General features: G+C 38.7%; 1 protein-coding gene across 1 annotated transcript; it reads left to right on the top strand.

Annotated features, from left to right (window-relative positions):
* Positions 1-1,357: 1,357 nt before the first annotated feature.
* On the top strand, positions 1,358-3,131 carry LOC104000707 (protein trichome birefringence-like 26). The gene is made up of 3 exons (XM_009422820.3): positions 1,358-1,701; positions 1,794-2,071; positions 2,137-3,131. The coding sequence occupies exons 1-3, from the start codon at positions 1,509-1,511 to the stop codon at positions 2,893-2,895; spliced, it is 1,230 nt and encodes a 409-aa protein (XP_009421095.2). The 5' UTR covers positions 1,358-1,508; the 3' UTR covers positions 2,896-3,131.
* The last annotated feature ends 21,934 nt before the right edge of the window (positions 3,132-25,065 follow it).

The following is a 25,065-nucleotide window of genomic DNA, read 5'->3' as shown; positions in this document are numbered from 1 at the left end:
AGCCTCGGAAGCGCTAACCGCGCCCGCTTTAAAGATGCTAATCATGTCGGCCTCGAAACCCGACGACCCCGGGAGAGGGCGGCCCCTTGATCTTCCCCAGGAAAAAGAGAACCTAGCCGCCCGCGCACGCTTGAGCGATCAATCGTCAGCCAGAATAAAGTACCTCCTCGGCTACCTGTCGCCTCAGGCCCCTCCTCGGACGCATAATGCCCGAGACACACCAGCGCGGTCGGCCCGCCTGTGTCATGCTCCTCGGACGCATAATGCCCGAGACACACCAGTGCGGTCAGCCCGCCTGCGTCATGCTCCTCGGACGCATAATGCCCGAGACACACCAGCGCGGTCAGTTCGCCTGCGTCATGCTCCTCGGACGCATAATGCCCGAGACACGCCAGCGCGGTCGGCCCGCCTGCGTCATGCTCCTCGGACGCATAATGCCCGAGTCACACCAGCGTGGTCAGCCCGCCTACGTCACGCTCCTCGGCCGCATACTGCCCGAAGACCCCGCCTGCGTAAAACAAGCTCGGCCTCATGCCGCCTGAGACCGCTGCGACACCAGGAGTCGAAGCCATGCCTCAGACTCCCTCCCCCGACTGCCACAACCGACGCATAGCTTCTTCCGGGGGGGGAATATGATAGGGGAAATAATGGCGACATGATGTGTCACGACGACGGCCCCACGTGGGTGCCACTCTGCCCGATGTGGAAGGCAATAATGCTGACTCGACTCGTGCTGACGTCACCCGCTATCAAGCAACGACTTCCGACCCCGCACGCTTGACCGCGGCAGTGCAGGACGACTACCGACCCTCGCCCATACCCTGCGACGATCCGGTTCTCCACGCAACGCCAGTAACGGCGTTAGACGCCATCAGAGGTGCGACCCCGCCTCACACAGGCGGGTACATCAGGTGACAGTAAGCTTCCCTATAAATACTCTGGCACCCTAAACAGGTGAGGGGGGGACACAACTCACACAGAAGCACTCCCTCTTCCACCATCCTCTCCACGCCGCTAACTTGGTTGTCGGAGGGGTCGGGTCGAGCCTCCGACCCGACCAGTGTGCAGGTGCGAGAAGAGGTTGCCTCTTCCCCGACGCTGCGGCAGAGCTCTCCCCCTGACGGGACATCCAGATCACCGCGGTCGGCCAGAAGGACCCGAGGCAAGCCACGCAAGATCCCCGTCATTCGGACCCCTGAACAAGCCACGACGGCCCCGAGGCCACGGCTAAAAAAGTTATTTACCATAACAACAGCCATGAAAGTAATAGCATCGCTGGGCGAACTGTAAGAAATAGAACGCAAATTGCTCACGCTTTGCGCATGCAGATTTTTGGATAGTCAGTTGTTCACGTTAAATCTACAACCAAAACAACAGTGGTAGATCCTCCCCTGTCTCTTGCTCCCTTTTCCTTCCCTCTTCCTTTTGATATATGCCAGCCAACCAGCCCTCAGTTACGTATCCCTGCTCTCTTCCTCTGTACTTGGAACACAACGCTACAGCCAGCCATGGGGAAGGAAGTCGAGCCTGAAGCAGAGCCATGCATTGGCTTCCGTGATGGTGTGTGCAAGTTCCTGGTTATTCTCTTGGGGTCTTCGCTCATCATGGCTTTGTCCTACCAACGGTTCTTGTACTCAGCTACAGCTGACACCTCCTCCTCCTCCGAGAATGCTGAGATTCTGGCCATGAACGCTTCGAAAGGTACCTACCATATTTCGCGAAGCAATGCTTTTTCGTTAGATCAAGTCCATCGAGGTCGTCGAATGCAATTCTTGAAACGGTGATGCATGCAGGACAATGTGATCTTTCTTCCGGAGAATGGATCCCTGACGCTCGAGATCCAGCTTACAGCAACTCAACCTGCAGCTTCATATCTTCTTTCCAAGACTGCTTGACGAACGGCCGGCCTGATACCGGCTATCTTCACTGGAGGTGGAAGCCATATGGCTGTGAGTTGCCTCGATTCGACGCAAACAAGTTCTTGAATCGTATGAGGAACAAATCCTTGGGATTTGTGGGTGATTCAGTCTTCCGCAACCAGATGGAGTCATTGCTTTGCCTTCTCTCCGAGGTACTCCTACTGTAGATACTCCTTTGTTTTAGCTTTCGAGACTTCAATCTCTGCTCCTTTCTCAGGTGGAAGAAGCCGTGCTGGTCTACCATGACGAAACATTTCAGACCAAAACATGGCACCTGCCTTCTCACAACGCCACACTGGGGCTGATTTGGGCTCCTTTCCTGATCAAATCTACGCAAGCCATCTCCAAAAACCACATCCAACTTTATCTCGACGTCCTCGACGATACCTGGACGAGCCAATACCACAAGTACGACTACGTGATGATTTCTGGTGGACAGTGGTTCCTCAAAGAAACCATATTCTGGGAGAACAACACAGTCGTCGGTTGCCACTTTTGCACGGGGATGAATCTGATGGAACTCGGCATGGACTACTCTTATCGGAGAGCACTCCGATCTGTGTTCGACTTCGTGAGCAGCTCAGAGCACAAGCCCCTGGTGGTTCTCAGGACCTGGACTCCCACCCACTTCGAGCATGGGATGTGGTACAATGGGGGGATCTGCAACAGAACGAAGCCTTACAAGGAGAGTGAGTCCACTGCTGACCCAGTGGATGTTGTGATGAGGGATGTGGAAGAGGAGGGGTTCAAGGAAGGGGTGAGGAATGGGCTGAGGCTGAGACTGCTTGACACTTACCATCTCTCTGCTCTGAGGCCAGATGGGCATCCAGGACCCTACAGGAGATTCCACCCGGACATCAGCAAGAAGCCACAGAACGACTGCCTTCACTGGTGCTTGCCTGGGATAGTTGATACCTGGAATGACATGCTCATGGAGATTCTGATGGGCGAGGAAGAACTGATATCTGCTCTCTGATCGTACCAAGTGCGCACTGATGTTGTGAAGATGATTCTCTGAGGTTTGGATAGTGGAATAAGATAATATGTGATTTTTATGTGCCAACTGGTGTTGTGTTCCTTCTTCTTCTTCTTCTTCTTCTTCTTCTTCTTCTTCTTCACCTCTTTGGTTCTTTAGAATGATGTCAATGGAATAGCTTATGCATTCTAATGTTGCCAATAAGATTTCAGTGCCATTTTGGATATTGGAGTCAAGACTTTTTGTGTAGTAATGAATGCTCTTTCTTCTCATTCATGCTCCATCAGACGTCTAACCACTGAAGGACACTCTTCTGAGAACATGGAACTTGTAGGCCCACAAATTAAAGCTTTTGTTTGATCTGCTTTAATTATTTAATTTACCTCTTTTTTTCCTGAAAAATATAAAACCTATTACAAAATCATCACGCATAGCATAAACACTCAAAAAAGTAGTTCGAATGATTCAGCCAAAATTACCTTTCCACCTTCTCTTAGTTAACTAATCACTCCTCAAAATAATAATATGAAGAGTCCAACCTTTAGATCCATACTAAATCTTATTATTCCTATGCCTACTGCTTTTTGTCTTTTATTCCTGGATGCAACAAACTTTATATCAATGCGTCAATTCTCGTGACTCTGAGTTTGATAGACTAATTGGCTTGGTCTATTAACTTTGTTTGGCCTAAACTACTACAGCACGTGAGACATAACTCAATAGTGGCTTTCTCGATGAGATGAGTCTCTGACTTCATCTACGGATAGTCATTTTCTATACTCGATTAGCTCTATTACCAAATGTTATGACTCGGGTCTAATGTGTTAACTAATTTATCAACTTCGTTTGACCTAAATCATTGGCCAAAATGCTTATGCTACCTTAAGCTCATCGACCAAACACTATATATATATATATATAATTTTATATATTAATATGGATAATCAATAATTCAATTAAAATTGAGAACAGTAGTTTGATTACACTCTCCTAAATCGGATGATTGTCAATTAATAGATCTTGCTCGTCCATTCACAGTTTCAAGACGAAAAGACAATAATCAAATATACGGACTGGATGTTAGGACTCTAGCTAGGAGAGTCCTAATAGAGAGGGACATTCATGTAAAACCTACCTAAGCCGACCCCTATTAAAGAAGTGAAGTGGCCGACTAGGGTTAGGAGGTTATTTCTTAGAGAAGAATAAGGAGTTGTAAAGGAATAGGAGTCTTGAGTAGGAGTCCTATTAGGAGTTGATTAGAAGTAGGAGTCTTGAGTAGGAGTCCTATTAGGAGTTGGTTAGAAGTAGGAGTCTTAAGTAAGAGTCCTATTAGGAGTTAGGGTTTAGAAGCCCTATAAATAGTCATGTATTTCACCTCTTTTCATAAGCAATAGATGAATCTTTTCTGCAGCCTTTGAGCAGCAACTTGGAGGAAGGAACCCCTATAGAGTTTCAAGGAGGCCGATCCCCTAAAGAGATCAACCCCAAATTTAGAATCTGCAAGGGTTCTATCACTGGATGGCACTGAGTTTAAATCATTCCAATTGGTCGAAGTTTCAGGTGTTGGGTTTGAATCAGTCTGTCTCCAAAGACACAGGGATTCATGTCGACCCTCCCCCATTGTTGGCTGGAAACTCTCCCTTCCATTTTAGATAACAAGCAATGTGCAGCCACCGTGACATACTGTTTCGCAGGTGAATCATATGGTGTCCATCTCTCACCTTCATCTCAAGCCCTCATCGTTGGTGGGAGGCTTGGAGCTTTGCCATGCATAATGCTGCCTCAATAATTGTACTCTCAAAAGGGTGGGTCCTCTTGCTTGTCTTTGGGAGGCTGCTGCTCCGCATTTGGCCATGAGCTTCAAGTTGGCAATAGCTCCTTCCTTTGACATTATATGAGCTGAAACGACTGATTCGAACTTTAACTTTCCTAGACAGACAAAATTGTCTGAAGAATAATCATGTGTAAAACCTCAAAATATAACTCTACAAGAGTTAAACCTCAAAATTTCACCTCTTAATTCTACCATGTCATTCATTATTGATTTAGTTTTGTTTTGATTCAATTAAATATTCTGATAGTTAACCAATAATTATTTTTTCATAAGGCTGATTTTATATATTATTTTACGGCTCAAGAGCTAAAGGATACCTCATTGATTTCATAAGGATCACTGATGTATTACTATTATTATCCAAAATCCTCTATGGATTAATATAATCTATCAGTGATTTAATTTCAGATTTAATAATTTTATATAATTGTCCTGACACTTATGATTAGAATTGACCTGTGGAGAATTATAGTGAGTGCAATTATTGGAGCATAATGCTTCCAAGGGTCGGAACATTATTGAATGGGACAAATGAATTAATTTGCAGCATCAGCTTCCATCGATGGACAGGCTTCGGATCCATCGAATGCTCGTGCATGATACATGTGATGACAACTCGGATACGCAGCCAAAGAAAACATGCATTATGATTCAGATCCATCTTCTTCTTCTTCTTCTGGTCCTCCTCAAGGTGACACAGGAAAAGACCAGTAACATCCCAAGTTCTTCAACATTATATTATATTATATTTATTTATTTATTAGTGAGTTTATATTTAAAATCGTTCGTCGAAGATAAAAAGGATTGTGAGTGTTAGTACCATAGATTATATTATATCGTCGAAGATGTATTTGCATGTCAAAGAGCACTAGGGGTTTGCCTAACACAAACTCCTCTAAAGCTTCGGTCCAAGGAAAATGAAGACTTGTAAGCATAGAGAGATCATTAAACCTCTTTTATGTCCATGTCTTAGAATAACCAAAGGATCCTTCTCTCACTGATAAAATGTTCAATTCGTCTTGATAAGGACTAATACTATTTTTTATTTAATGATGATGATTCTATAATAATGATGAGATAGTCTCTTCAAACAGTAGTCACAAGGCTCATGGTTGGACTACGGCTCTAACCTAGCTTCTAGTCGAATGAAAGTTGTCGACGTCGATTCTGTTGATTTGAGTTGCATCATCCCAATCTAAATTTACTTCCCAAGGATAAGTTGATTAGGGCATCCCCATGATCGATTGAAATCTACGTATTATTAATTTTGTTATACATCGACAAGAAAGAATGGGTGAGGGAAGCAAAGTTTGATGGGATAAAAAGAGTTTTGTATACGAACAAATACAAGCAGACCGTAATACGCAGCAGAATCAAACGAAGTCACAATCAAACAAAACATCAAGATTTATGTGGAAATCCTCTCTAACGTGAAAAGCAAAAGTCACGGGACAAACTAAAGAAAATTCACTATAAGAATAATGAATATACAAATCTCATAGTCTCTTGCCCAAAATCACAAATAACTCTCACAAGAGAATAATTGTGATACAAGGATTACGTCACTATGTACAGTATCCAAAATCTCCTCTAATAATCACAGCAAGAGTTTACTATAAATCTAATCTAACCTGAGGTGATTACACTACTTGAATTATTGAGAACAGTCTCTATATTGTCCTTGTCTCGTTCCATTTCCTTTTTCTCTTATTTTTCTATCATTTCGTTCTCTTTTTCTGAACCACGTTGTTATAGTTTTCAACCCTATTCGTAGCTACCACTGCCCTCTTTTTTCTACCATAACTGTCACACCTATTTGTTAAAAGAGTTATGGTCTAGGTTAAATGAGAAGATAAGATTACGACTAAATGGACTGTGAATTATTAAAGCCCACTATGAGCTGAACTAATGAACTGTCTATCCAACACAACCATGAGCTATTCGTGGATATGGTTGGCTCTCACCAATATCTCGATATAGAAGAAATGGTACTTCATATAGAAGTCGGAGGATGATGATGACGAAGTTGAATTCCTGGAATTAATTTGTGGAACTAAATATATAGTTAGATAACAATTCCTTTTCCTTGCATTATATGATTGTTTCTAAGAAATTCTTATATGAATTCAAATTTTAGACTGTAACATGCAGAAGAATGTACAAACTCAACTCTGATTTGGATTCTATCCCATCCATCGTCCTCAGCTCCCACTAAAACATCTCAACTCTGATCTGGATTAGTTGATCTTATAAAATTATATAATATTATTAATATCGGAAATATATTTATAAGAAATTATCATAGCCATTTTCTTAGGGGTCGGAATGAGCAAAGAAGGTGTTAGTCTCAAGCACATGTGTGGAGATCAGGTTGGGTCGGATCGAGTGGATGCGTCAAGATTTTGGATTGTAATTGTGATCCCTGTGCATGAGGAGCCGCCCACCAATTAATATGGTGAGCACCAATGTGATTAATTTGTTAGAGTAGATAAGTGTTAAGTATTAGTTTTACTACCGTAAGCAAGAGATTATGCATTCTAATGTTAAGTATTGTGTTCTTCTTCTTCTTCTTCTTCTTCTTCTTCTTCACCTCTTTGGCTCTTTAGAATTGATGTCAATGGAATAGCTTATGCATTCTAATGTTGTCAATAAGATTTCAGTGCCATTTGATAGGGATATAATGAGGAATAACCTTTGTATATGAACAAATACTAGTAGACCATAATATGTAGCGAAATTAAATGAAATCACAATAAAAAAGAATACCAAGATATATGTGGAAAACCCCTCTAATGTGAAAGGTAAAAACCATGGGGTAAACTAGAGATAATTCACTATGAGAATAATTAATATACAAATCTCAATCTCTTGCCCTAAACCCTGGCAACAATCTCAAGAGAATAACTAGGATATAAAAATCATGTCACTGTCCACAATATCTAAAACATCCCCAAGTAATCACAGCAAGAGTCTTGATTACTGTAGATTTGATCTAACCTGAGATGAGAACACTGTTAGATGATTGGGAACAGTGTCTCTACGTTATCCTTGTTTTCTTCCCTTTTTTTCTCTTGTTTTTCTACCTTTTTCTTCTCCTCTTTTCTACTGCGAAGATCCCTACATTGCTGCCCTCGTTGCTGCCCTTTTATAACCTTTTTCTGCCTCTAAAACGTAGCCACCCATACCCCCCTAATGTTAATTAGGGTTAGGTTAAGAGGGGGTGAGATGTGGGCTGATAAAGCCCATATTGGGCTAAATATGGGCTGTCAGCCCAACAACCTCCCCCTTCAGCCCATAAGGGAGGCTATCCCATGACTCCTCAATGTGAAGTCATGCCGACCAGTTGTCGGCATATCTCCTATCTTTCTTTTGGTATAGTTTTTGTCAACATGTCTGCTCCGTTATTATCTGTATGAATTTTCTGAAGCTGCAACTACTTCGCTTCAAATACATTTCGAATCCAATGGTATCTGATATCTATATGCTTTGACTTGGAATGAAACATTGGGTTCTTACACAAATGGATGACACTCTGGCTGTCATAATACACAACATAATTTTCCTATTTTAGCCCCAATTCTTGTAAGAATTCTTTCATCCATAACATTTATTTGCATACCTCTGTAGCAGCAATATATTCTGCTTTTGTGGTGGAGAGAGCAATACACCTTTACAACCTGGATTGTCATAACATAGCTCCCCTTGCAAAAGTAAGTACATAACCTAAAGTGGACTTTCTCGTATCTATATCTCTTGTCATATTAGCATCTGTGTAACCTGTCAACACAGGTGGTCCACCTCCAAAGCTTATACAAGCCTTAGAGCTCCCTTTGAGATATCTAAAAATCCACTTCACTACTACCCAATGTTCTTTGCTTGGATTTACAAGAAATCTACTAGTAACACCCACTACATATGCGATGTCTGACCTCGTACATACCATTGCATACATTAAACTTCCAACTACTGAAGCATAAGGGACCTTTTGAATTTTCTCCTTCTCCTTATTACTTGACAGACTCTGTTCTGAGCACAACTTGAAGTGACCTGCAAGAGGAGGACCAACTGGTTTTGCATTGCTTATACTAAATCTTTCTAATACCTTCTCGATGTATTTCTCCTATGACAACCAAATCTTCTTGTTTTTCTTATCACGGGAAATCTGCATGCCTAGTATTTGATTTGCTAGCCCTATGTCCTTCATTGCAAAAGACTCACTCAGTTCCTTCTTCAACTTGTCAATTTTAGATATATCTTTCCCAAGAATAAGCATGTCATCAATATAAAGTAAGAGAATAATAAAATCATCACCAAACCATTTGATGTACACACAATGATCTGAAGCTATTCTTTTGTATCCATTTTCTATCATAAACGAATCGAACTTTCTGTACCATTGTCTTGGAGCTTGCTTTAACCCATACAAGCTCTTCTTCAATTTGTAGACAAAATTCTTTTTACCTTTGACTTTGAAACCTTCTGGTTGCTCTATATAAATTTTCTCCTCTAAATCCCCATGAAGGAAAGCTGTCTTCACATCTAACTGCTTAATCTCCAAGTCCTGGCTAGCAGCAATACCAAGAGCAACACGAATAGAAGATATTTTAACAATAGGAGAAAAAATCTTTTCAAAGTCAATACCTTTCTTTTGACCAAAGTCTTTCATAACCAATCTAGCTTTGTACTTTAGTTGAGAACAATATTCTTGAGTATTTAACCTGAATGCCCACTTGTTCTTCAAGGCCTTCATTCCATTTGGTAATAGCACCAAATCATAAGTATGATTCTTCTGAAGAGCATCCATCTCTTCTTGCATAGCAACTATCCACTTCTTTTTCTGCTCATTTTCAACTGCTTTCTGGTAACTCTCTAGTTCACATGCATCAGTAAGCATCACATACTCATATGTAGAGTATCTTCTGGAAGGTTGACGTTGTCTAAAAGATCTTCTCAACTGAGGTTCTGCGGGAAGTTGCTCTCCAACTTCTTCTTGCTCAACATGTCCTGCAGGTAGATCAACATCAGGCTCTACAACATCTTCCTATACATCTCCCCCATCACCCTGATATATTGGAGGAGTAATTGGGTCACAATCTGCTACCTCAATGAAGACTGCATCTTTTCTTCGAAACACCTTCTGCTTTTTTGGATCTCAAAACCTGTAACTAAAATGATCATGTGAGTAGCTAAGAAAAATACATTCTTTAGTCTTACCATCCAGCTTGGACCTCTCATTGTTTGGAATATGTGCAAATGCACGACAACCAAATACTCTCAAATGCCTGTAGGAAACATCTTTCCCTGACCATACATGCTCTGCAACATCATCATTTAGGGTTGTACATGGTGATAAGTTGATCATATCGACTGCAGTCCTCAAAGCCTCATCCCAAAACCTTTTGAGTAGCTTGGCCTGTGAAAGCATACATCTAATCTTTTCCACGATGGTGCGGTTCATCCTCTCTGCAATTGCATTATGTTGAGGTGTACCAGGAACTGTCATCTCATGTTGGATTCCATGTGACATGTAATAATCATTAAACAATCCTGTATACTCACCACCATTATCTGATCTTATGCATTTTAATTGCATTTCTATCTCCCTTTCAACCCTGGCATGAAACTCTTTGAAGACATTAATAACCCGATCTTTGGTCTTCAAAGCATAGGCCTAAACTTTCCTTGAAAAATTATTTATAAAAGTGATAAAATAAAGTGCACAACTTATGCCAGAAACATCAACAGATCCACTATGAGTTTTTGTCCTCAAAGGACCATATACATCTGTATAAACATGGTCTAAGACATGTATTTTTCTAGACAAAGTAGAACTAGCAAATAAAACTTTATGTTGTTTACTAGCCAAACAATCAATACAAGGGTTCATATGTATACTTGTGAGATATGGTAATACCTCTATCTTAAATCCGAAATCCATTCCTTTTTGACTTAACAACCTTAAACCCTTAATGTTAAGGTGTCTATATCTTAAATGCCATAAATTAAACTCATTCTTTTGAGTTGTGACAAGCGCATGCCTCTCAATATTTGACACATCAAGTGGAAACATCTTATTTTACGTCATTCAAATATTTATTGTAATCAAACCAGATTTTTTATCTTTAATAGTATATGAACCATCATCAAATATGACTGAATATCCATCATCTATTAATCGTCAAACACTCAACAAGTTATGTGATAAAGTAGGAACAAAGTGTTGAATCTCGTATTTTGATGATGAAACTACTTGATATATGTTTATGATTTAATCAATATTTTGAGTGACGTAGGATGCTTCGATCAGGATGAGATAATTAAAGTAGGAAAATCATGTTGTGCCGGAGGAACATGTCAGAAGATTGGACATTGAGTCAGTGGATCGATCGACGTATCGACAGAAGGCTTCGGGCCGTGGACTCGGGCATCGGGCTAAGAAGAGCAGGTATTGTGCCAAGGATATCAGAGTTGTGGAGTCAACTGACCAATTGGGCAATAGGCCGCAGGAGAGGACGATGCGCCAAAGAATCGGACGAAGCGTCGAGGGACCAATGACATGCCGGACAACTTGGTTAATTGCTTAGGATTAATTGTCTCGATCAAAGTTTTGTTTTATGCAGGATTAACTACGATGGAAGTAAGACATGCAGTAGGAGTTGTGCCGGAGTCAAGACTATGATCACGTTGGGAGTTTGAGAGTTCGATGGTAGTCCGGACGGTCGTTGGAGATTCTACGGGAACAAATTCGAGAAGTCCAAGAGCTTGCCAAAGAAGCTCATCGGAACTCGCCAAGTGGATCATCGCAAGTCCAGAAGTTTGCCGGAAGTCCGCTGGAGCATCGCCAAAGGTTCGTCGGATGTTTGCCGGAAGTTCACCGGAAGAAGCGATTGACGCACCGGAGCAAGTTGTAGTAAATGTCTTAAGAAATATCATAGTTAGCACGATGATTAAGTTAGAAATGGGAGGTGATCCCATTAACTTAATATTGGGGCAATTGGGCCCTTGACAAACCTAAATTGGGCCGAATGGATCAACCCATTCGGACTAGAATTCCTGCCAGGCGGTGGCACCGCTAGGGTTGGCGGTGGCACCGCCTAGGAGATGGTCTCCCAGGAAAGCTAGGTAGTGCAACCGCCCTAGTCAGGCGGTGGAACCGCCTTGGCTCAGTCTCCGAGCGAGACTAGGCGGTGCACCACCTAGAGGCTTAGTCTCCGAGCTACCAGACGGTTGTATCGTCCCAGTCAGGAGGTAGTACCGCCAAGACCCCGAGAATCCGGGAGGTGACATTTTTGAGCTCCAAATTCAAACCAGTTTGGAGCTTATATATACCCCACCCTTTCCTGCATGAAAGGGCATCGAAAGCTTGATCTTACTCTATGATTTTAGAGCTCAAAAGTGTTGTAAAGTCTAGAGGTTCTCCTCCCTCTTTTCTTCCAAGTTTTGATCTTTCAAGAGAGGAGAGAAAAGTTTGTAAGGGTTGTCTCCTAAGCTCGTCAAAAGGAGTGAAACTGTAAAAGGGTGGTTGGCCATCGCCTATTGAAGGAAGGCCTCTAGTGGACGTCGGTGACCTCGTTGGTGGAGGAAGCCAAAAGTGGATGTAGGTCAAGATTGACCGAACCACTCTAAATCTCGGTTTACATTTACTTTGAGCATCTTATCTTTACTGTAAACCTCCTCAGTAGCTTACTACCTTCTGCTCATTTACGAACGTGTTTTATAGTTAAGTATTTTCCGAATCGGCATTAAGATGGAAATCAGTTTTATCGTATAAACATCATATTTCAGTTTGCGCTTACATTCTGATTTCCATCGTAACTGCAAACTGCCTTTATATATTTGCTTTAACTGCATCTCGCTTGATCACATTTTAAAGTAATTTACGAATCGGCTTTCTTACCAAAATCGCTTTTATCGTACGAACGCAGTTTTAATCGTCGAAAGTTTTCCACTGCACTAATTCACCCCCCCCCCCCCCCCTCTTAGTACTCTTAATCCTAACAATTGATATCTGAGCTCGGTATTTCTCATTTCGAATTTACACCCAAGAGAAATGACTCTTTATGACTTTCAAAAGGGTTTATCGGTTGTTCGTCCACCGTTGTTTAACGGATTGTACTACACTTATTGGAAAACTCGAATGAGAGTTTTCTTGATTTCTATGAATTTGGATTTCTATAAAATATTCCTAAGTGTTCACCCATACTCTATCTTACTTTATGAACTATAGTTCTATTTATAGGATCTAGTGATAACTATCTTTACATAACTACCGTGAATCAATTATCAACAAAATTAATTAATCCTTTTAAGTTTATTTGAAGACAAAATGAGGATTACTCCAAGAAATTGTTCTGTATTTCTAATAGATTCTAACCAAACAAAGGAAAAAGAATCTGACTTGAGAGCACATAATGATACAACATCAGCAGCACCTACTAAAAAAACAAGAAAAGACTAACTCATTGCACATGTTCAAATGAGAAACAAGATGCGAAATCTAAAACGAAAACAAAATACTCACAGCTCCATCATCATTATGAAAAGGGAAACAAAAAGGGTCACCGTGGGAGTGACTGAATAAGTGACGGTATCAACAGAGGAAGGTAAAATATGATTGAGAACGATTTTTTTTTTTATTTTCTTCTCTTTCTTTCTTTTATTTTTCTGTCTTTTTCTTCTCCTTTTTTCTACTGTGAAGATCTCTACGTTGCTGCTCATTTATAACCTTTTTTTTGCCTCTAAAATGCAGTCACCCATACCCCTCTAATGTTAATTAGGATTAGATTAAGAGAGAATGAGATGTGGGCTGATAAAATTTATATTTGGTTAAATATGAACTGTCAGCCCAAAACCATTTTGGATATTGGAGTCAGACTTTTTGTTTAATGTAGAAATGAATGCTCTTTCTTCTCATTCATGCTCCATCAGACGTCTAACCACCGAAGGACACTCTTTTGAGAACATAGAACCAATAGGCCCACAAATTAAAGCTTATGTTTGATCTGCTTTAATTATTTAATTTACTTCATTTTTTTCCTTAAAAAAAACCTATTACAAAATCATTGGAGAACAACCATTTCTAATAGCATAATGCTGCCTCAATAATTGTACTCTCAAAAGGGTGGGTCCTCCTGCTTGTCTTTGGCAGGCTGCTGCTCCGCATTTGCCCATGAGCTTCAAGTTGGCAATAGCTCCTTTGACACGTACTGTTGCATTATATGAGCTGAAACGACTGATTCAACCTTTAACTTTACTAGGCAGACAAAATTGTCTGAAGAATAATCATGTGTGCAAATCTTAGTTGCACTGATAATGATTGGTGTCGGCGGATGTCCAGAGTGACGGAAACATAAGCATTAATTTAATGTCGCTAGTGAATTTAATTGTTTGAGACTTCAAAAATTATGGTCTTTTGCCGATATGCTTTCTCTGTAAAGCTTGACATCTCCTAACAGGATATATTTATTTCAGATCAAATATTATCATTTTAATCCTATATATTAAGTTATTGCTTCCTGTTAGGATCGGAGCGGCACTCAGAGGGGGGGGGTGAATTAGTGCAGCGGATTAAAACTTCGGTTTTAGAAAATCTTTCGTACGATAAAAATAATGTTTCGTTTGAAACCGTTTCAATTGCGTTGAAAGCGTACGTAATAAGATGAGGGCAGTGAACTTAGCAAAGTAAAGGTTTGCAGAAAGATAAATGCATAAACATAAACGCAAACCGGAGATTACGCCGATTTTGAAGTGGTTCGGTCAAATGACCTACATCAACTTGCGAGGCCCCTCTTCGATGAGGCTCCCACCTTCCACTAGCAAATCTCTTGAAAGGGAAGGGTAAATACCCCTCTTACAACTTTTTACAAGCGATTCACTCTCTTACAAATTTTCAGCAAGAAAGAAGGAGGTGAACACTAGCAAAATGAAAACAAGATTAGCTAGGACTTTTCTAAGACCTTTCTCTCAAACACTTGCTGCTCAAAAAGTTGTATTCTCAGCTGAGACTTGAGGGGTATTTATAGGCCTCAAGAGGATTCAAATTTGGGCTCCAAATTTGAATTCTCGTATGTTCCCGATGCTGGCGGTGCCACCGCCCAGCGCTTGGGTGCTGGACGGTGCAACCGCCCAGCCCAAGAGGTGTCACCGCCCAGCTCTCGGGTGCTAGGCGGTGCCACCGCCTAGGCCAAATCAGCTCACTGGTTGGGCTCCAAACTTGGCCCAAACCAGTCCGAACTCGGGCCCAATTGACCCCTACTTGGGTTATAGGATTAACACATAATCCTAACCCTAATTAACGTGCTAACTATAAATTTAAAGACATTTTCTAAGCTATTACAAAGTCCGTAAGTCAAGACTTCTTCCGGCGAGCTTTCGGCGAACTTCCGACGGTCTTCCGATAAACTCTCGAAAACCATTTTGCGGACTCCCGGCAAGCTCCTAGACTTCACGATTTGATCTTGGCGAGTTCCAATGAGCTTCTTCGGCAAGCTCCGATCTTTCTCGGTGAGCTCCACGAACTTCCAACGAACCTTCCGGCGAGCTTCCGAAAAACCCTTCGGCAAGCTCCCTACTCATTCTCGGTTAGTTCCGACAGCATTCCCTACGAACCTTCGGACTTCCATCGAACTCTCGAACTCGCAACAAATCCTTCGCACTTGACTCCAGTACTTTGTTTCGCTTTATGTCTTCATCGTTATCGTAGTTAATCTTGCACACACAAACCAAAACTCAACTCTGATCTAGACAATTATTACAACGCGAATTGACATTCTGTTGCCCGGCATGTCATTGGTTGGCGCTTCGTCCGATTCTTCAGTGCATCGTCCTCTCTTGCGGCTTGTTGCCCAATCGGCGGTTGACCTCCGCAACCCCGATATCCTTGGCGTAATTTCGCTCTCCTTGGCCCGATGCCCGACGTTCGAAGCATTCAGCCATCCAATATCCTGACGTGATCTCTTCCGGCGCAACGTCAATTCCTCCTGCGTCAACTATCTAAACCTGATCGAGTAGACCTGCATCGCTCAAAATGCAGTTTAAATCATAAACACATATCAAGTGGTTTCATCATCAAAATATGAGATTCAACAATCTCCCCCTTTTTGATGATGACAACCACTTGATGACGGAGTTAACCTTAACTCCGGGAGTTTAAACAAACTACCCCTATCAATATGCCATATTGATAGAACCTTGAATTCAAACTGAATTCAAATCATTGCAATATTCATCATGAATACTTGCAACACATCATCATGAACATATGCATAAACTTATGCATATCATGTCATCAACATACTTCTCCCCCTTTGTCATCAACAAAAAGGAAAAGTACAACTATTCTTTGTGTTTTTAATATAAGTTCAACTCATTGCATGAAAAACATAATATCAAGTTTTATCATCATGCAGTTTTGAAGCTAGAAAATTTAGCAAGTATTGCATCATGCTTATGACATTCAAGCTATCAAGTTTTAGATATGCAAGTTTTATAGCATACAAGATAGCACTTTTGGTAATGTTCAAGATAGCAAGTTCTACATCATGCAAGCAAGCAAAATGTTTGAAAAAGTGATCAAGTTTTGCAACATACAAGCTAGCAAAAATGTCAAACTAGCAAGAGATAATGTTTTACATGAGGCAAGCAAACAATTTGGCAAATGTTACATTTGCATCTTCTGTTTTGAGAAGTACAATATTTGCTTTCATCTTGAATTGTGCAAGCTAGTTAGTTTGCCTCTTTTCATGATGTCCACGCTAGAAATTCTTGCTCCCCTTTGTCATTGTCAAAAAGAAGGGAAGACCCTTATATCAATTTTCATATTATGACAAAGGTAAGTATCATTCTTATTTGTGCATCATTATATATTCAAATTAAAACATACACAATTTCAATAACCTTATTTTTCATGCACGATACTGAAAAATAAATCAATCATCATTAATAAGCATATCATACATGATACTCAAACATTAAAATTTTCAAGCATTTATCAACATGTTGATCATGTTACCAAACATTCATCATTTAAAGCATTCATGATACATATCATATGCAATACATCACATAAAAAGCATAAGTGTTGCATGCATCATTTTAGCAACAATTCGTAGCATTTCATCATATGACAAGATATCAGCAAGTAAAATTACAATGCTAGTTCTTGATATCTTAATATGATGCAAACATGGCATATGGCAATCATAGCATTTTGATTATCAATTTATCATATATTTCGATGCAAGCTTCTTTTGATATCTCAACATAATTCAAATTTAAATATGGCACTTATAGTATCAATTCATATATTTCTCCCCCTTTGTCATTACCGAAAAGAAGGGAGAAATCGATGGCCAAAAGATTTTAATCATTATACAAGCCAACTTACAAAATCATGTCATGATATCAAGAAAATTCAAGAAGTATATGATTCATTCAATAAATCCTTTTAATAGAGCAAAAGGATTATACAACCAAGGATCATGATTAAAATATATCAATATCATAGATCAAGTCATGATTCGTGATTCATCATAAAGCAAATTAATTTTCAATCATCTCATAAGGCTTTTAAGGAATTTTTGAAACATAGGAGAATGATTAATTTAAGAATGCAATGTTTCAATTAAATTCAAGTCATGAATACCAATACTTTCATATTGTGAGTATCAATTCATGAATATCAAAAGATATTATTTGTGATTCCAATTTTACAAGATTAAGATTATGATTTAAATAAAACTTATTCGAATCAAATCGGTAACTTGAAACTCATAATCAAGTCATCAAAATCAATTTCGAGATTCACAAAATATCATGAAATCATTAATCTTGATCCGATGGGAAAAGCATTTTTGAAGTGATTCTTTTTTATCTAAGCATGCCTTAGTCATTATATGCCAAATCAAGATAAGCATGAATGTTCAAGACATAAAGGCAAAATCTTATAAAACAGCTAATCAAGCAAGATTTTAAACATCTATTTTCAAGCTAGAGTAAGTCAAGGATTCAATTATCTTATGTCATGAATTCCAATAGGCATCTCAAATTATCAACATCACATTAAAAAGATATTTCAAAAAGACATATCAATAAGTGATTCATTTGCATCATTTTATTTTTGAAAGATTCTCCTTTTTCGTAAATAAATCTAGGAGAACAAAATGAATTAAGGGAGATATAATATGATTGAAGCATTGAACATGATTCATATTTAAAATGTGTCTCATGTCATAAGTATGAATCAAGCATTTGTGAAATCTGAAATCATCCTCAAAATCACATTCAATAAATTCATACATGACAAGCATAGATTTATTGAAGAATCGATAAGATAGAGGATCGTATTTCGTTTTTATAAATTTCTATTCATGTGATTTGCTTCTTATAAGCATTCCTTTACCTTTAATAAAACAAGTGTCAATATTTAAGACGGAAAGGTAAATTTCATAGAACAAATCATCAAGTATGATTCCATGATAACATCCTTTTAATGTCTTGATATTCATCATCAAGTATGATTTCAAAAAAATATGTTTAAGAGAAATCATTAAGACCAAATACATGATACACTCATTTATTTTTAAAATATTCATCATGTTTATTTTCATGAGATTCACAAGATTGGTAAACTAAATTCATTAATCTCAATAGGATATAAAATTTATTTCCATTTCATATAATTGATTTCATGTGAAGGTGTTCAAATCTTTTTGTGAAAACATGTATCATCATTTAAAATCAAAACAAAAGTTTCGTCATAAAACCGTCAAGACCAAACACATCAAAAATAAAACATCATGATATCACATCTATCATCAAAAGACTATTAAGAAATTCATACATAGATGTACATACACTTTGTCATCTTAATATGTCATGAGAATGTCATCTTAATTCATCATAAAAATGATTAAACCAAAAACATGTTAATCCAAAATGAGAGTATCAAATCAATATTCACTTCAAAAACTCATGCATGACATAAAATCATCAAAATACACATGCATGAATTAATCCTAAGCATTATATATAACTATCATCCATAATGTTGCATACATCATTCAAAATTTCAAAACATAACATGTATGAAAACTTAGCAATATACTTTTCATGATCAAATTTTTAATTTTTTCAAAGATGCTAAAAAGAAAAACATGATATAATTTTTGAAAAATAATTTTTTTTTATTTCCTATTCCTACTATCTAAATTAAGAACTCATTAAAAACTTTAAGTAATTTCAAAATAATTCAAGAGAGTTGAGTTACTTACCTTGTAGTTGAAGCTCGTCAAAGCCCTCGTCGTTTCACCTTTGGAAGTTCTTGATTCATCCCTGGTTGCATTCCTCTTCTTTGGCCTCTTCCTCCGTTCAAGTTCATTGTTTATTTTAGATTTTTGTTTAATGAACTTATTAAGAGTTAGTGTTCGAAGTTCAAGTTCATCATTGTTCTCATCACTTGAGTCATCGCTCAAGTGGTATTTATTTGTTCAGAGTTCCAAATCCTTCCTGTTCTTTGGAAGGTGGTCCAAGTGTTCATTGTGTTCATCATGTGCATTGCGCACCATTTCATATGTCATCAATGAGCCGATAAGTTCTTCAAGTGGAAAAATATTTAAATCTTTTGTTTCTGGTGCAGAATTACTAAGGGAAAGCACCCGAGCGCTGGGCGGTGGCACCGCCTGGCTGGGCGGTGGAACCTCCAGCACCGGGAACCCTAAGAGAATTCAAATTTTGAAACCCAAAATTTGAATCCTCTTGAGGCCTATAAATACCCCTCAAATCTCAGCTGAGGTTACAACTTTTGAGAAGCATTTTTGATTGAGAGAAAAGTCTTAGAAAGTCTTAGCAAGTCTTGTTTTCAATTTGCTAGAGAGTTCTCCTCCTCCTTTCTTATTGAAAATTTGTAAGAGGTTGAGCTGCTTGTAAAAGGTTGTAAGAGGGGTGTTTACCCTTCCATTTCAAGAGACTTGCTAGTGGAAGGTGGGAGCCTCATCGAAGAGGGGCCTCGCAAGTGGAGTAGGTCATTTGACCGAACCACTCTAAAAATCGGCGTAATCTCTGGTTTGCTTTTTATTATTGTCATTTACATTACTGCAAATCTTCTTACTGCTTTAGTTCCTCATTACTCTTGCTGCGCAACTTTAAGAATACACCTTCAAGTTAAATTTCTCAAGTTTCGTTCTTAACGTACGAAAGATTTTGATTAAAATTGAAGTTTTAATCCGTTGCACTAATTCACCCCCCCCTCTTAGTGCCGCTCCGATCCTAACAAGTGGTATCAGAGCAAGGTTATCTCTCATATTTGGTTTAATACCCAAGAGAGATGGCTTACTCCGGCATGCAAGAGGGTCATTCTATTGCACGACCACCTTTGTTTAATGGGTCGGATTACACATATTGGAAGACTCGCATGAGAATCTTCCTCATTTCTATGGACTTTGAGCTTTGGTCTATTGTCGAGAATGGATTTCAAAAATCTTCTCTTCCGATGAGCGAATGGGATGAATCGGAGAAGAAGGTTTTTGCTTTAAATGCAAAGGCTATGAATGCCTTGTTTTGTGCACTAGACAAAAACGAATTTAATCGTGTTTCAATGTATGATTCGGCTTTTGATATTTGGAGAACTCTTGAGGTCACTCATGAAGGCACTAGCCGAGTGAAAGAGTCCAAAATCAACATCCTTGTGCACTCTTACGAACTTTTCCGAATGAAACCAAGTGAGTCCATCGGAGACATGTACACCCGGTTTACGGATGTCATCAATGGACTCAAAGCTCTTGGTAAAGATTTTACTAACTTTGAACTAGTAACTAAAATCTTAAGATCCCTCCCTAAAAGTTGGGATCCAAAAGTTACGGCCATTCAAGAGGCCAAAGACCTTAAAGCATTCCCTCTTGAAGAACTCATTGGGTCTCTAATGACCTACGAAATGACATGTCAAGCTCATGACGAGTTCGAGAACCCCCTTCCAAAGAACAGGAAGGATATGGCACTCAAATCACAAGAAGACCACTTGAAAGGAACATCAAGTGATGAGGACAGTGACAATGACATTGCACTTTTGACTCAAAAATTTAAAAAATATTTAAGAAAGAACAGATTTAAAAATAATACAAAAAATAAATTTGAACAAAAGAAGGACCAAGTGATTTGCTATGAATGCAAAAAACCGGGACACTATAAGAACGATTGTCCTCAAGCCAAAAAGAGAACATCAAAGAAGAAGGCATTCAAGGCAACGTGGGATGATTCAAGCGCATCCGAAGAAGAGGAGTCCAACACCGAGCAAGTTGCTCATTACGCGCTAATGGCGTTAGGAGAAGAGGTATGTGATTTATTTAATGAAGATTTATCTTTTGAAGAACTATCTATCGCTTTTCATGAATTATTTGATGAATGTAGAACTGTTAGCAAGAAGTTAAGTATCTTAAAGAAAGAGCATGCTTTGCTACAAGATAAGTTTGATAGTCTTCAAACTCCTCCATGCTCTAAGTGTGAGCACTTAGAAGCAATAAAAAATGAAAATTTGCTTCTTAAGGAAACCTTAAACAAGTTTAAGGTTAGTAGCAAAGGATTAGATATGATCCTTGCACACAAGGGTCACATCGTAAATAGAAATGGAATTGGATTTGTAAAAGGATTACATCAAAATCCTACCACTTTCATAAAAGGACCTACATTACATGTTTCCTCTTATATGAAATGCAACTTTTGTTGCAAATCCGGACATATTGCCTACAAATGCCCATTTAGGAAAATTAGTTCACAAAAATTAATATGGGTTCCTAAAGGAACTATAAAGAATTCAATCATAAATAACAAAGTTAGTGGGTCAATTTTTGAGGCACCCAAAATCAAATGGGTACCTAAAAATCATCCTCTTTTGTAGACAAACCCATAAGCTAGGAGCAAGAGATGGTATCTCGATAGTGGATGCTCAAGACATATGACTGGAGATCCATCTCATTTCTCTATGCTCACTAGCAAAGAAGAAGGGTACGTTACCTTCGGAGACAACAACAAGGGCAAAATCATTGGCAAGGGAACTATTGGTAACAAACTTAATTTATCCATTGATGATGTCTTACTAGTTGATGGATTGAAACATAATCTCTTGAGTATTAGTCGACTATGCGATAAAGGTTACATCGTTAGATTTGAATCAAATATGTGCATTATTGAAAAACCAAATCATAACATGACTATGATTGCTTTAAAACAAAATAATGTCTATACCATCAATCTTGATGAACTAAGTAATGAAATGTGCTTCTCCGCCGTAAATGATGATGCTTGGCTTTGGCATAGGAGATTAGGCCATGCAAGCATGAAAACAATATCTAAGATCTCATCTCAAGAATTAGTACGAGGAATTCCAAATATAAAGTTTATTAAGGACAAAGTATGCGATGCATGTCAACTAGGCAAACAAATAAAAACAAGCTTCAAACCAAAAAATCAAATTAGCACTACTAGACCATTACAATTGATCCATTTGGACCTATTTGGACCAATTGATACAACAAGTCTAGGTGGAAGCAAATATGCTTTTGTGACTGTGGATGACTACTCTAGATACACTTGGATCTATTTCTTAGCTCACAAAAGTGATTGCTTCAAGTGTTTCTCTAAATTTTGTAAACTCACTCAAAACGAAAAAGGCTTCATGATTTCATCAATTCGGAGTGATCACGGTGGTGAATTCCAAAACCGTGACTTTCAAAATTTTTACGAAAGTAATGGGTACAATCACAACTTCTCAACTCCAAGAAATCCTCAACAAAATGGAGTAGTTGAAAGGAAAAATAGAAACCTACAAGAAATGGCAAGAACTATGTTGAATGAACATAGTTTACCTAAGTACTTTTGGGCCGAAGCCGTAAATACGGCTTGCTACATCATGAATAGAGTCCTAATAAGACCATCCTTATCCAAAACTCCCTATGAATTATGGAATAACAAAAAACCAAACATCTCCTATTTTAAAGTTTTTGGTTGTAAATGCTTTATTTTAAATGAAAGGGATGCTTTAGGAAAATTTGATGCTAAATCCGATGAAGGCATCTTTCTTGGTTACTCTTCCGTTTCTAAAGCTTTTCGGGTTTTTAATAAAAGAACTTTAGTAATTGAAGAGTCTATTCATGTAGTTTTTAATGAAATTTCTGATTTAAAGAAAAATGATTTTGATGATGATCTTGGTTTTGATAATTTGAATTTAAATGAACCCTCTCCTCAAAATAGCCATTTGAATGCATCTTCTTCCGAAATTTCTTTACCAAAAGAATGGAAGTATGTAGATGCTCATCCAAAAGAGCAAATTATAGGAGATACATCAAAAGGGTTTCAAACTCGTTCTTCTTTCAAAAATTTCTGTGCTAACGCCGCTTTCCTTTCTCAAATTGAACCTAAATGCATTGACGAAGCCTTAAAAGATGATTTTTGGATCATTGCAATGCAAGAAGAATTGAACCAATTTGAGAGGAATGAGGTATGGAAGCTTGTTCCTAGACCAAGTGACCACTTAGTCATAGGTACTAAGTGGGTCTTTAGAAACAAGCAAGACGAAAATGGTATCGTGGTTAGAAACAAGGCTAGATTAGTGGCCAAAGGTTTCAACCAAGAAGAAGGTATCGATTACGAAGAAACCTTCGCTCCCGTGGCTCGATTAGAAACCATAAGGATGCTCCTTGCCTATGCTAGTAGTAATAATTTTAAACTATTTCAAATGGATGTTAAAAGTGCTTTCTTGAATGGTTTTATTTCCGAAGAAGTATTTGTCGAACAACCTCCCGGATTTGAAAATTCTCTTCTTCCTAATCATGTATTCAAATTGACTAAAGCTCTCTATGGCTTAAAACAAGCTCCTAGAGCTTGGTATGAAAGGCTTAGTTCTTTTCTTATTTTAAATAATTTTACCAAAGGCAAGGTTGATACTATATTGTTTATTAAACATTTTGAAAATAATTTTCTTATTGTGCAAATTTATGTTGACGATATTGTGTTTGGCTCTTCGGATGAATCACTATGTGAATCATTTGCCAAATGTATGAGTCTTGAATTTGAAATGAGTTTAATGGGTGAATTAACTTTCTTTTTGGGATTACAAATCAAACAACTTAGTGATGGTATATTTCTTAACCAATCCAAATATACATTAGAATTGTTAAAACGATTTAACATGGATAATTCAAAAGCAATAAACACCCCTATGAGTACTGCGACTAAGTTAGATATGGATGAAAGTGGTGAAAATTTCGATCAAAAAACATATAGGGGAATGATAGGTAGTCTACTCTACCTCACCGCGACTAGACCGGATATTATGTTTAGTGTAGGACTTTGCGCTAGGTTTCAATCTAATCCTAAATTATCTCATCTTAAGAGTGTTAAAAGAATACTTAGGTATCTTAAAGGAACTCCAAATTTAGGATTGTGGTATCCAAAATCTGAAAAATTTGATCTAATAGCTTATGATCTTAAAGGTCCATACAAATCTTTGCAATACAAGAGATCTTCCATTCTTGGTTTTCATATCATCCAATTGTTTCTATTCAAACTAATCATACGAGAAATATTACTGGCCTCCATGTTCAAATACAAAAATTAAATCACCAAAACCCCGCTCTGATACCAGTTGATGGGGATATAAACAGGAATAACCTTTGTATAGGAACAAATACTAGAAGACCAAAATATGCAGCGGAATAAAATGGAAACACAATCAAACAAAACACCAAGATATACGTGGAAAACCCCTTCAATGTGAAGGGTAAAAACCACGGGGCAAACTAGAGATAATCCACTATGAGAATAATGAATGTACAAATCTCAATCTCTTGCCAAAAACCCTAGCAACAACCACAAGAGAATAACTGGGATACAAGGATCACGTCACTGCCCACAATATCTAAAACCTCCCAAGTAATCACAGCAAGAGCCTACTGTAGATTTGATCTAACCTGAGATGAGAACACTGCTAGATGTTTGAGAACAGTCTCTCTGCGTTGTCCTTGTCTTCTTCCCTTTCTTTCTCTTCCTTTTCTGCCTTGTTCTCCTTCTTCTCTTTGGAATCTCGTCGCTCTCAAGGATCTGCCTCGTTGCTGCCTTTTTATAGCTTTAATCTGCCTCTAAAACGCAGCCACCACACCCCCCTAATCTTAATTAGGGTTAGGTTAAGAGGGGGTGTGGGCTGATAAAGCCCACATGGGCTGAATATGGGCCATCAGCCCAACATTCATAGCCTTTGCGTTTAAGGCAAAAACCTTCTTCTCCGATTCATTCCATTCGTTCATCGGAAGAGAAGATTTTTGAAATCCATTTTCGATAATAGTCCAAAG

This window comes from Musa acuminata, chromosome BXJ2-1 (genome assembly GCF_036884655.1).
Source record: "Musa acuminata AAA Group cultivar baxijiao chromosome BXJ2-1, Cavendish_Baxijiao_AAA, whole genome shotgun sequence".
Taxonomy (NCBI): domain Eukaryota; kingdom Viridiplantae; phylum Streptophyta; class Magnoliopsida; order Zingiberales; family Musaceae; genus Musa; species Musa acuminata.
The sequence above is the reverse complement of the archived record's forward strand: the minus strand, read 5'-3'. Positions and strand labels throughout refer to the sequence as shown.

What these genes read in the sequence shown, in the direction of transcription:
- LOC104000707 (XM_009422820.3), top strand. Translation starts at nt 1,509, where the DNA reads ATGGGGAAGGAAGTCGAGCCTGAAGCAGAGCCATGCATTGGCTTCCGT. An exon ending in GGCCATGAACGCTTCGAAAG is followed by an intron (nt 1,702 to 1,793) that starts GTACCTACCATA and finishes TGATGCATGCAG; the next exon opens with GACAATGTGATCTTTCTTCC. An exon ending in TGCTTTGCCTTCTCTCCGAG is followed by an intron (nt 2,072 to 2,136) that starts GTACTCCTACTG and finishes CTCCTTTCTCAG; the next exon opens with GTGGAAGAAGCCGTGCTGGT.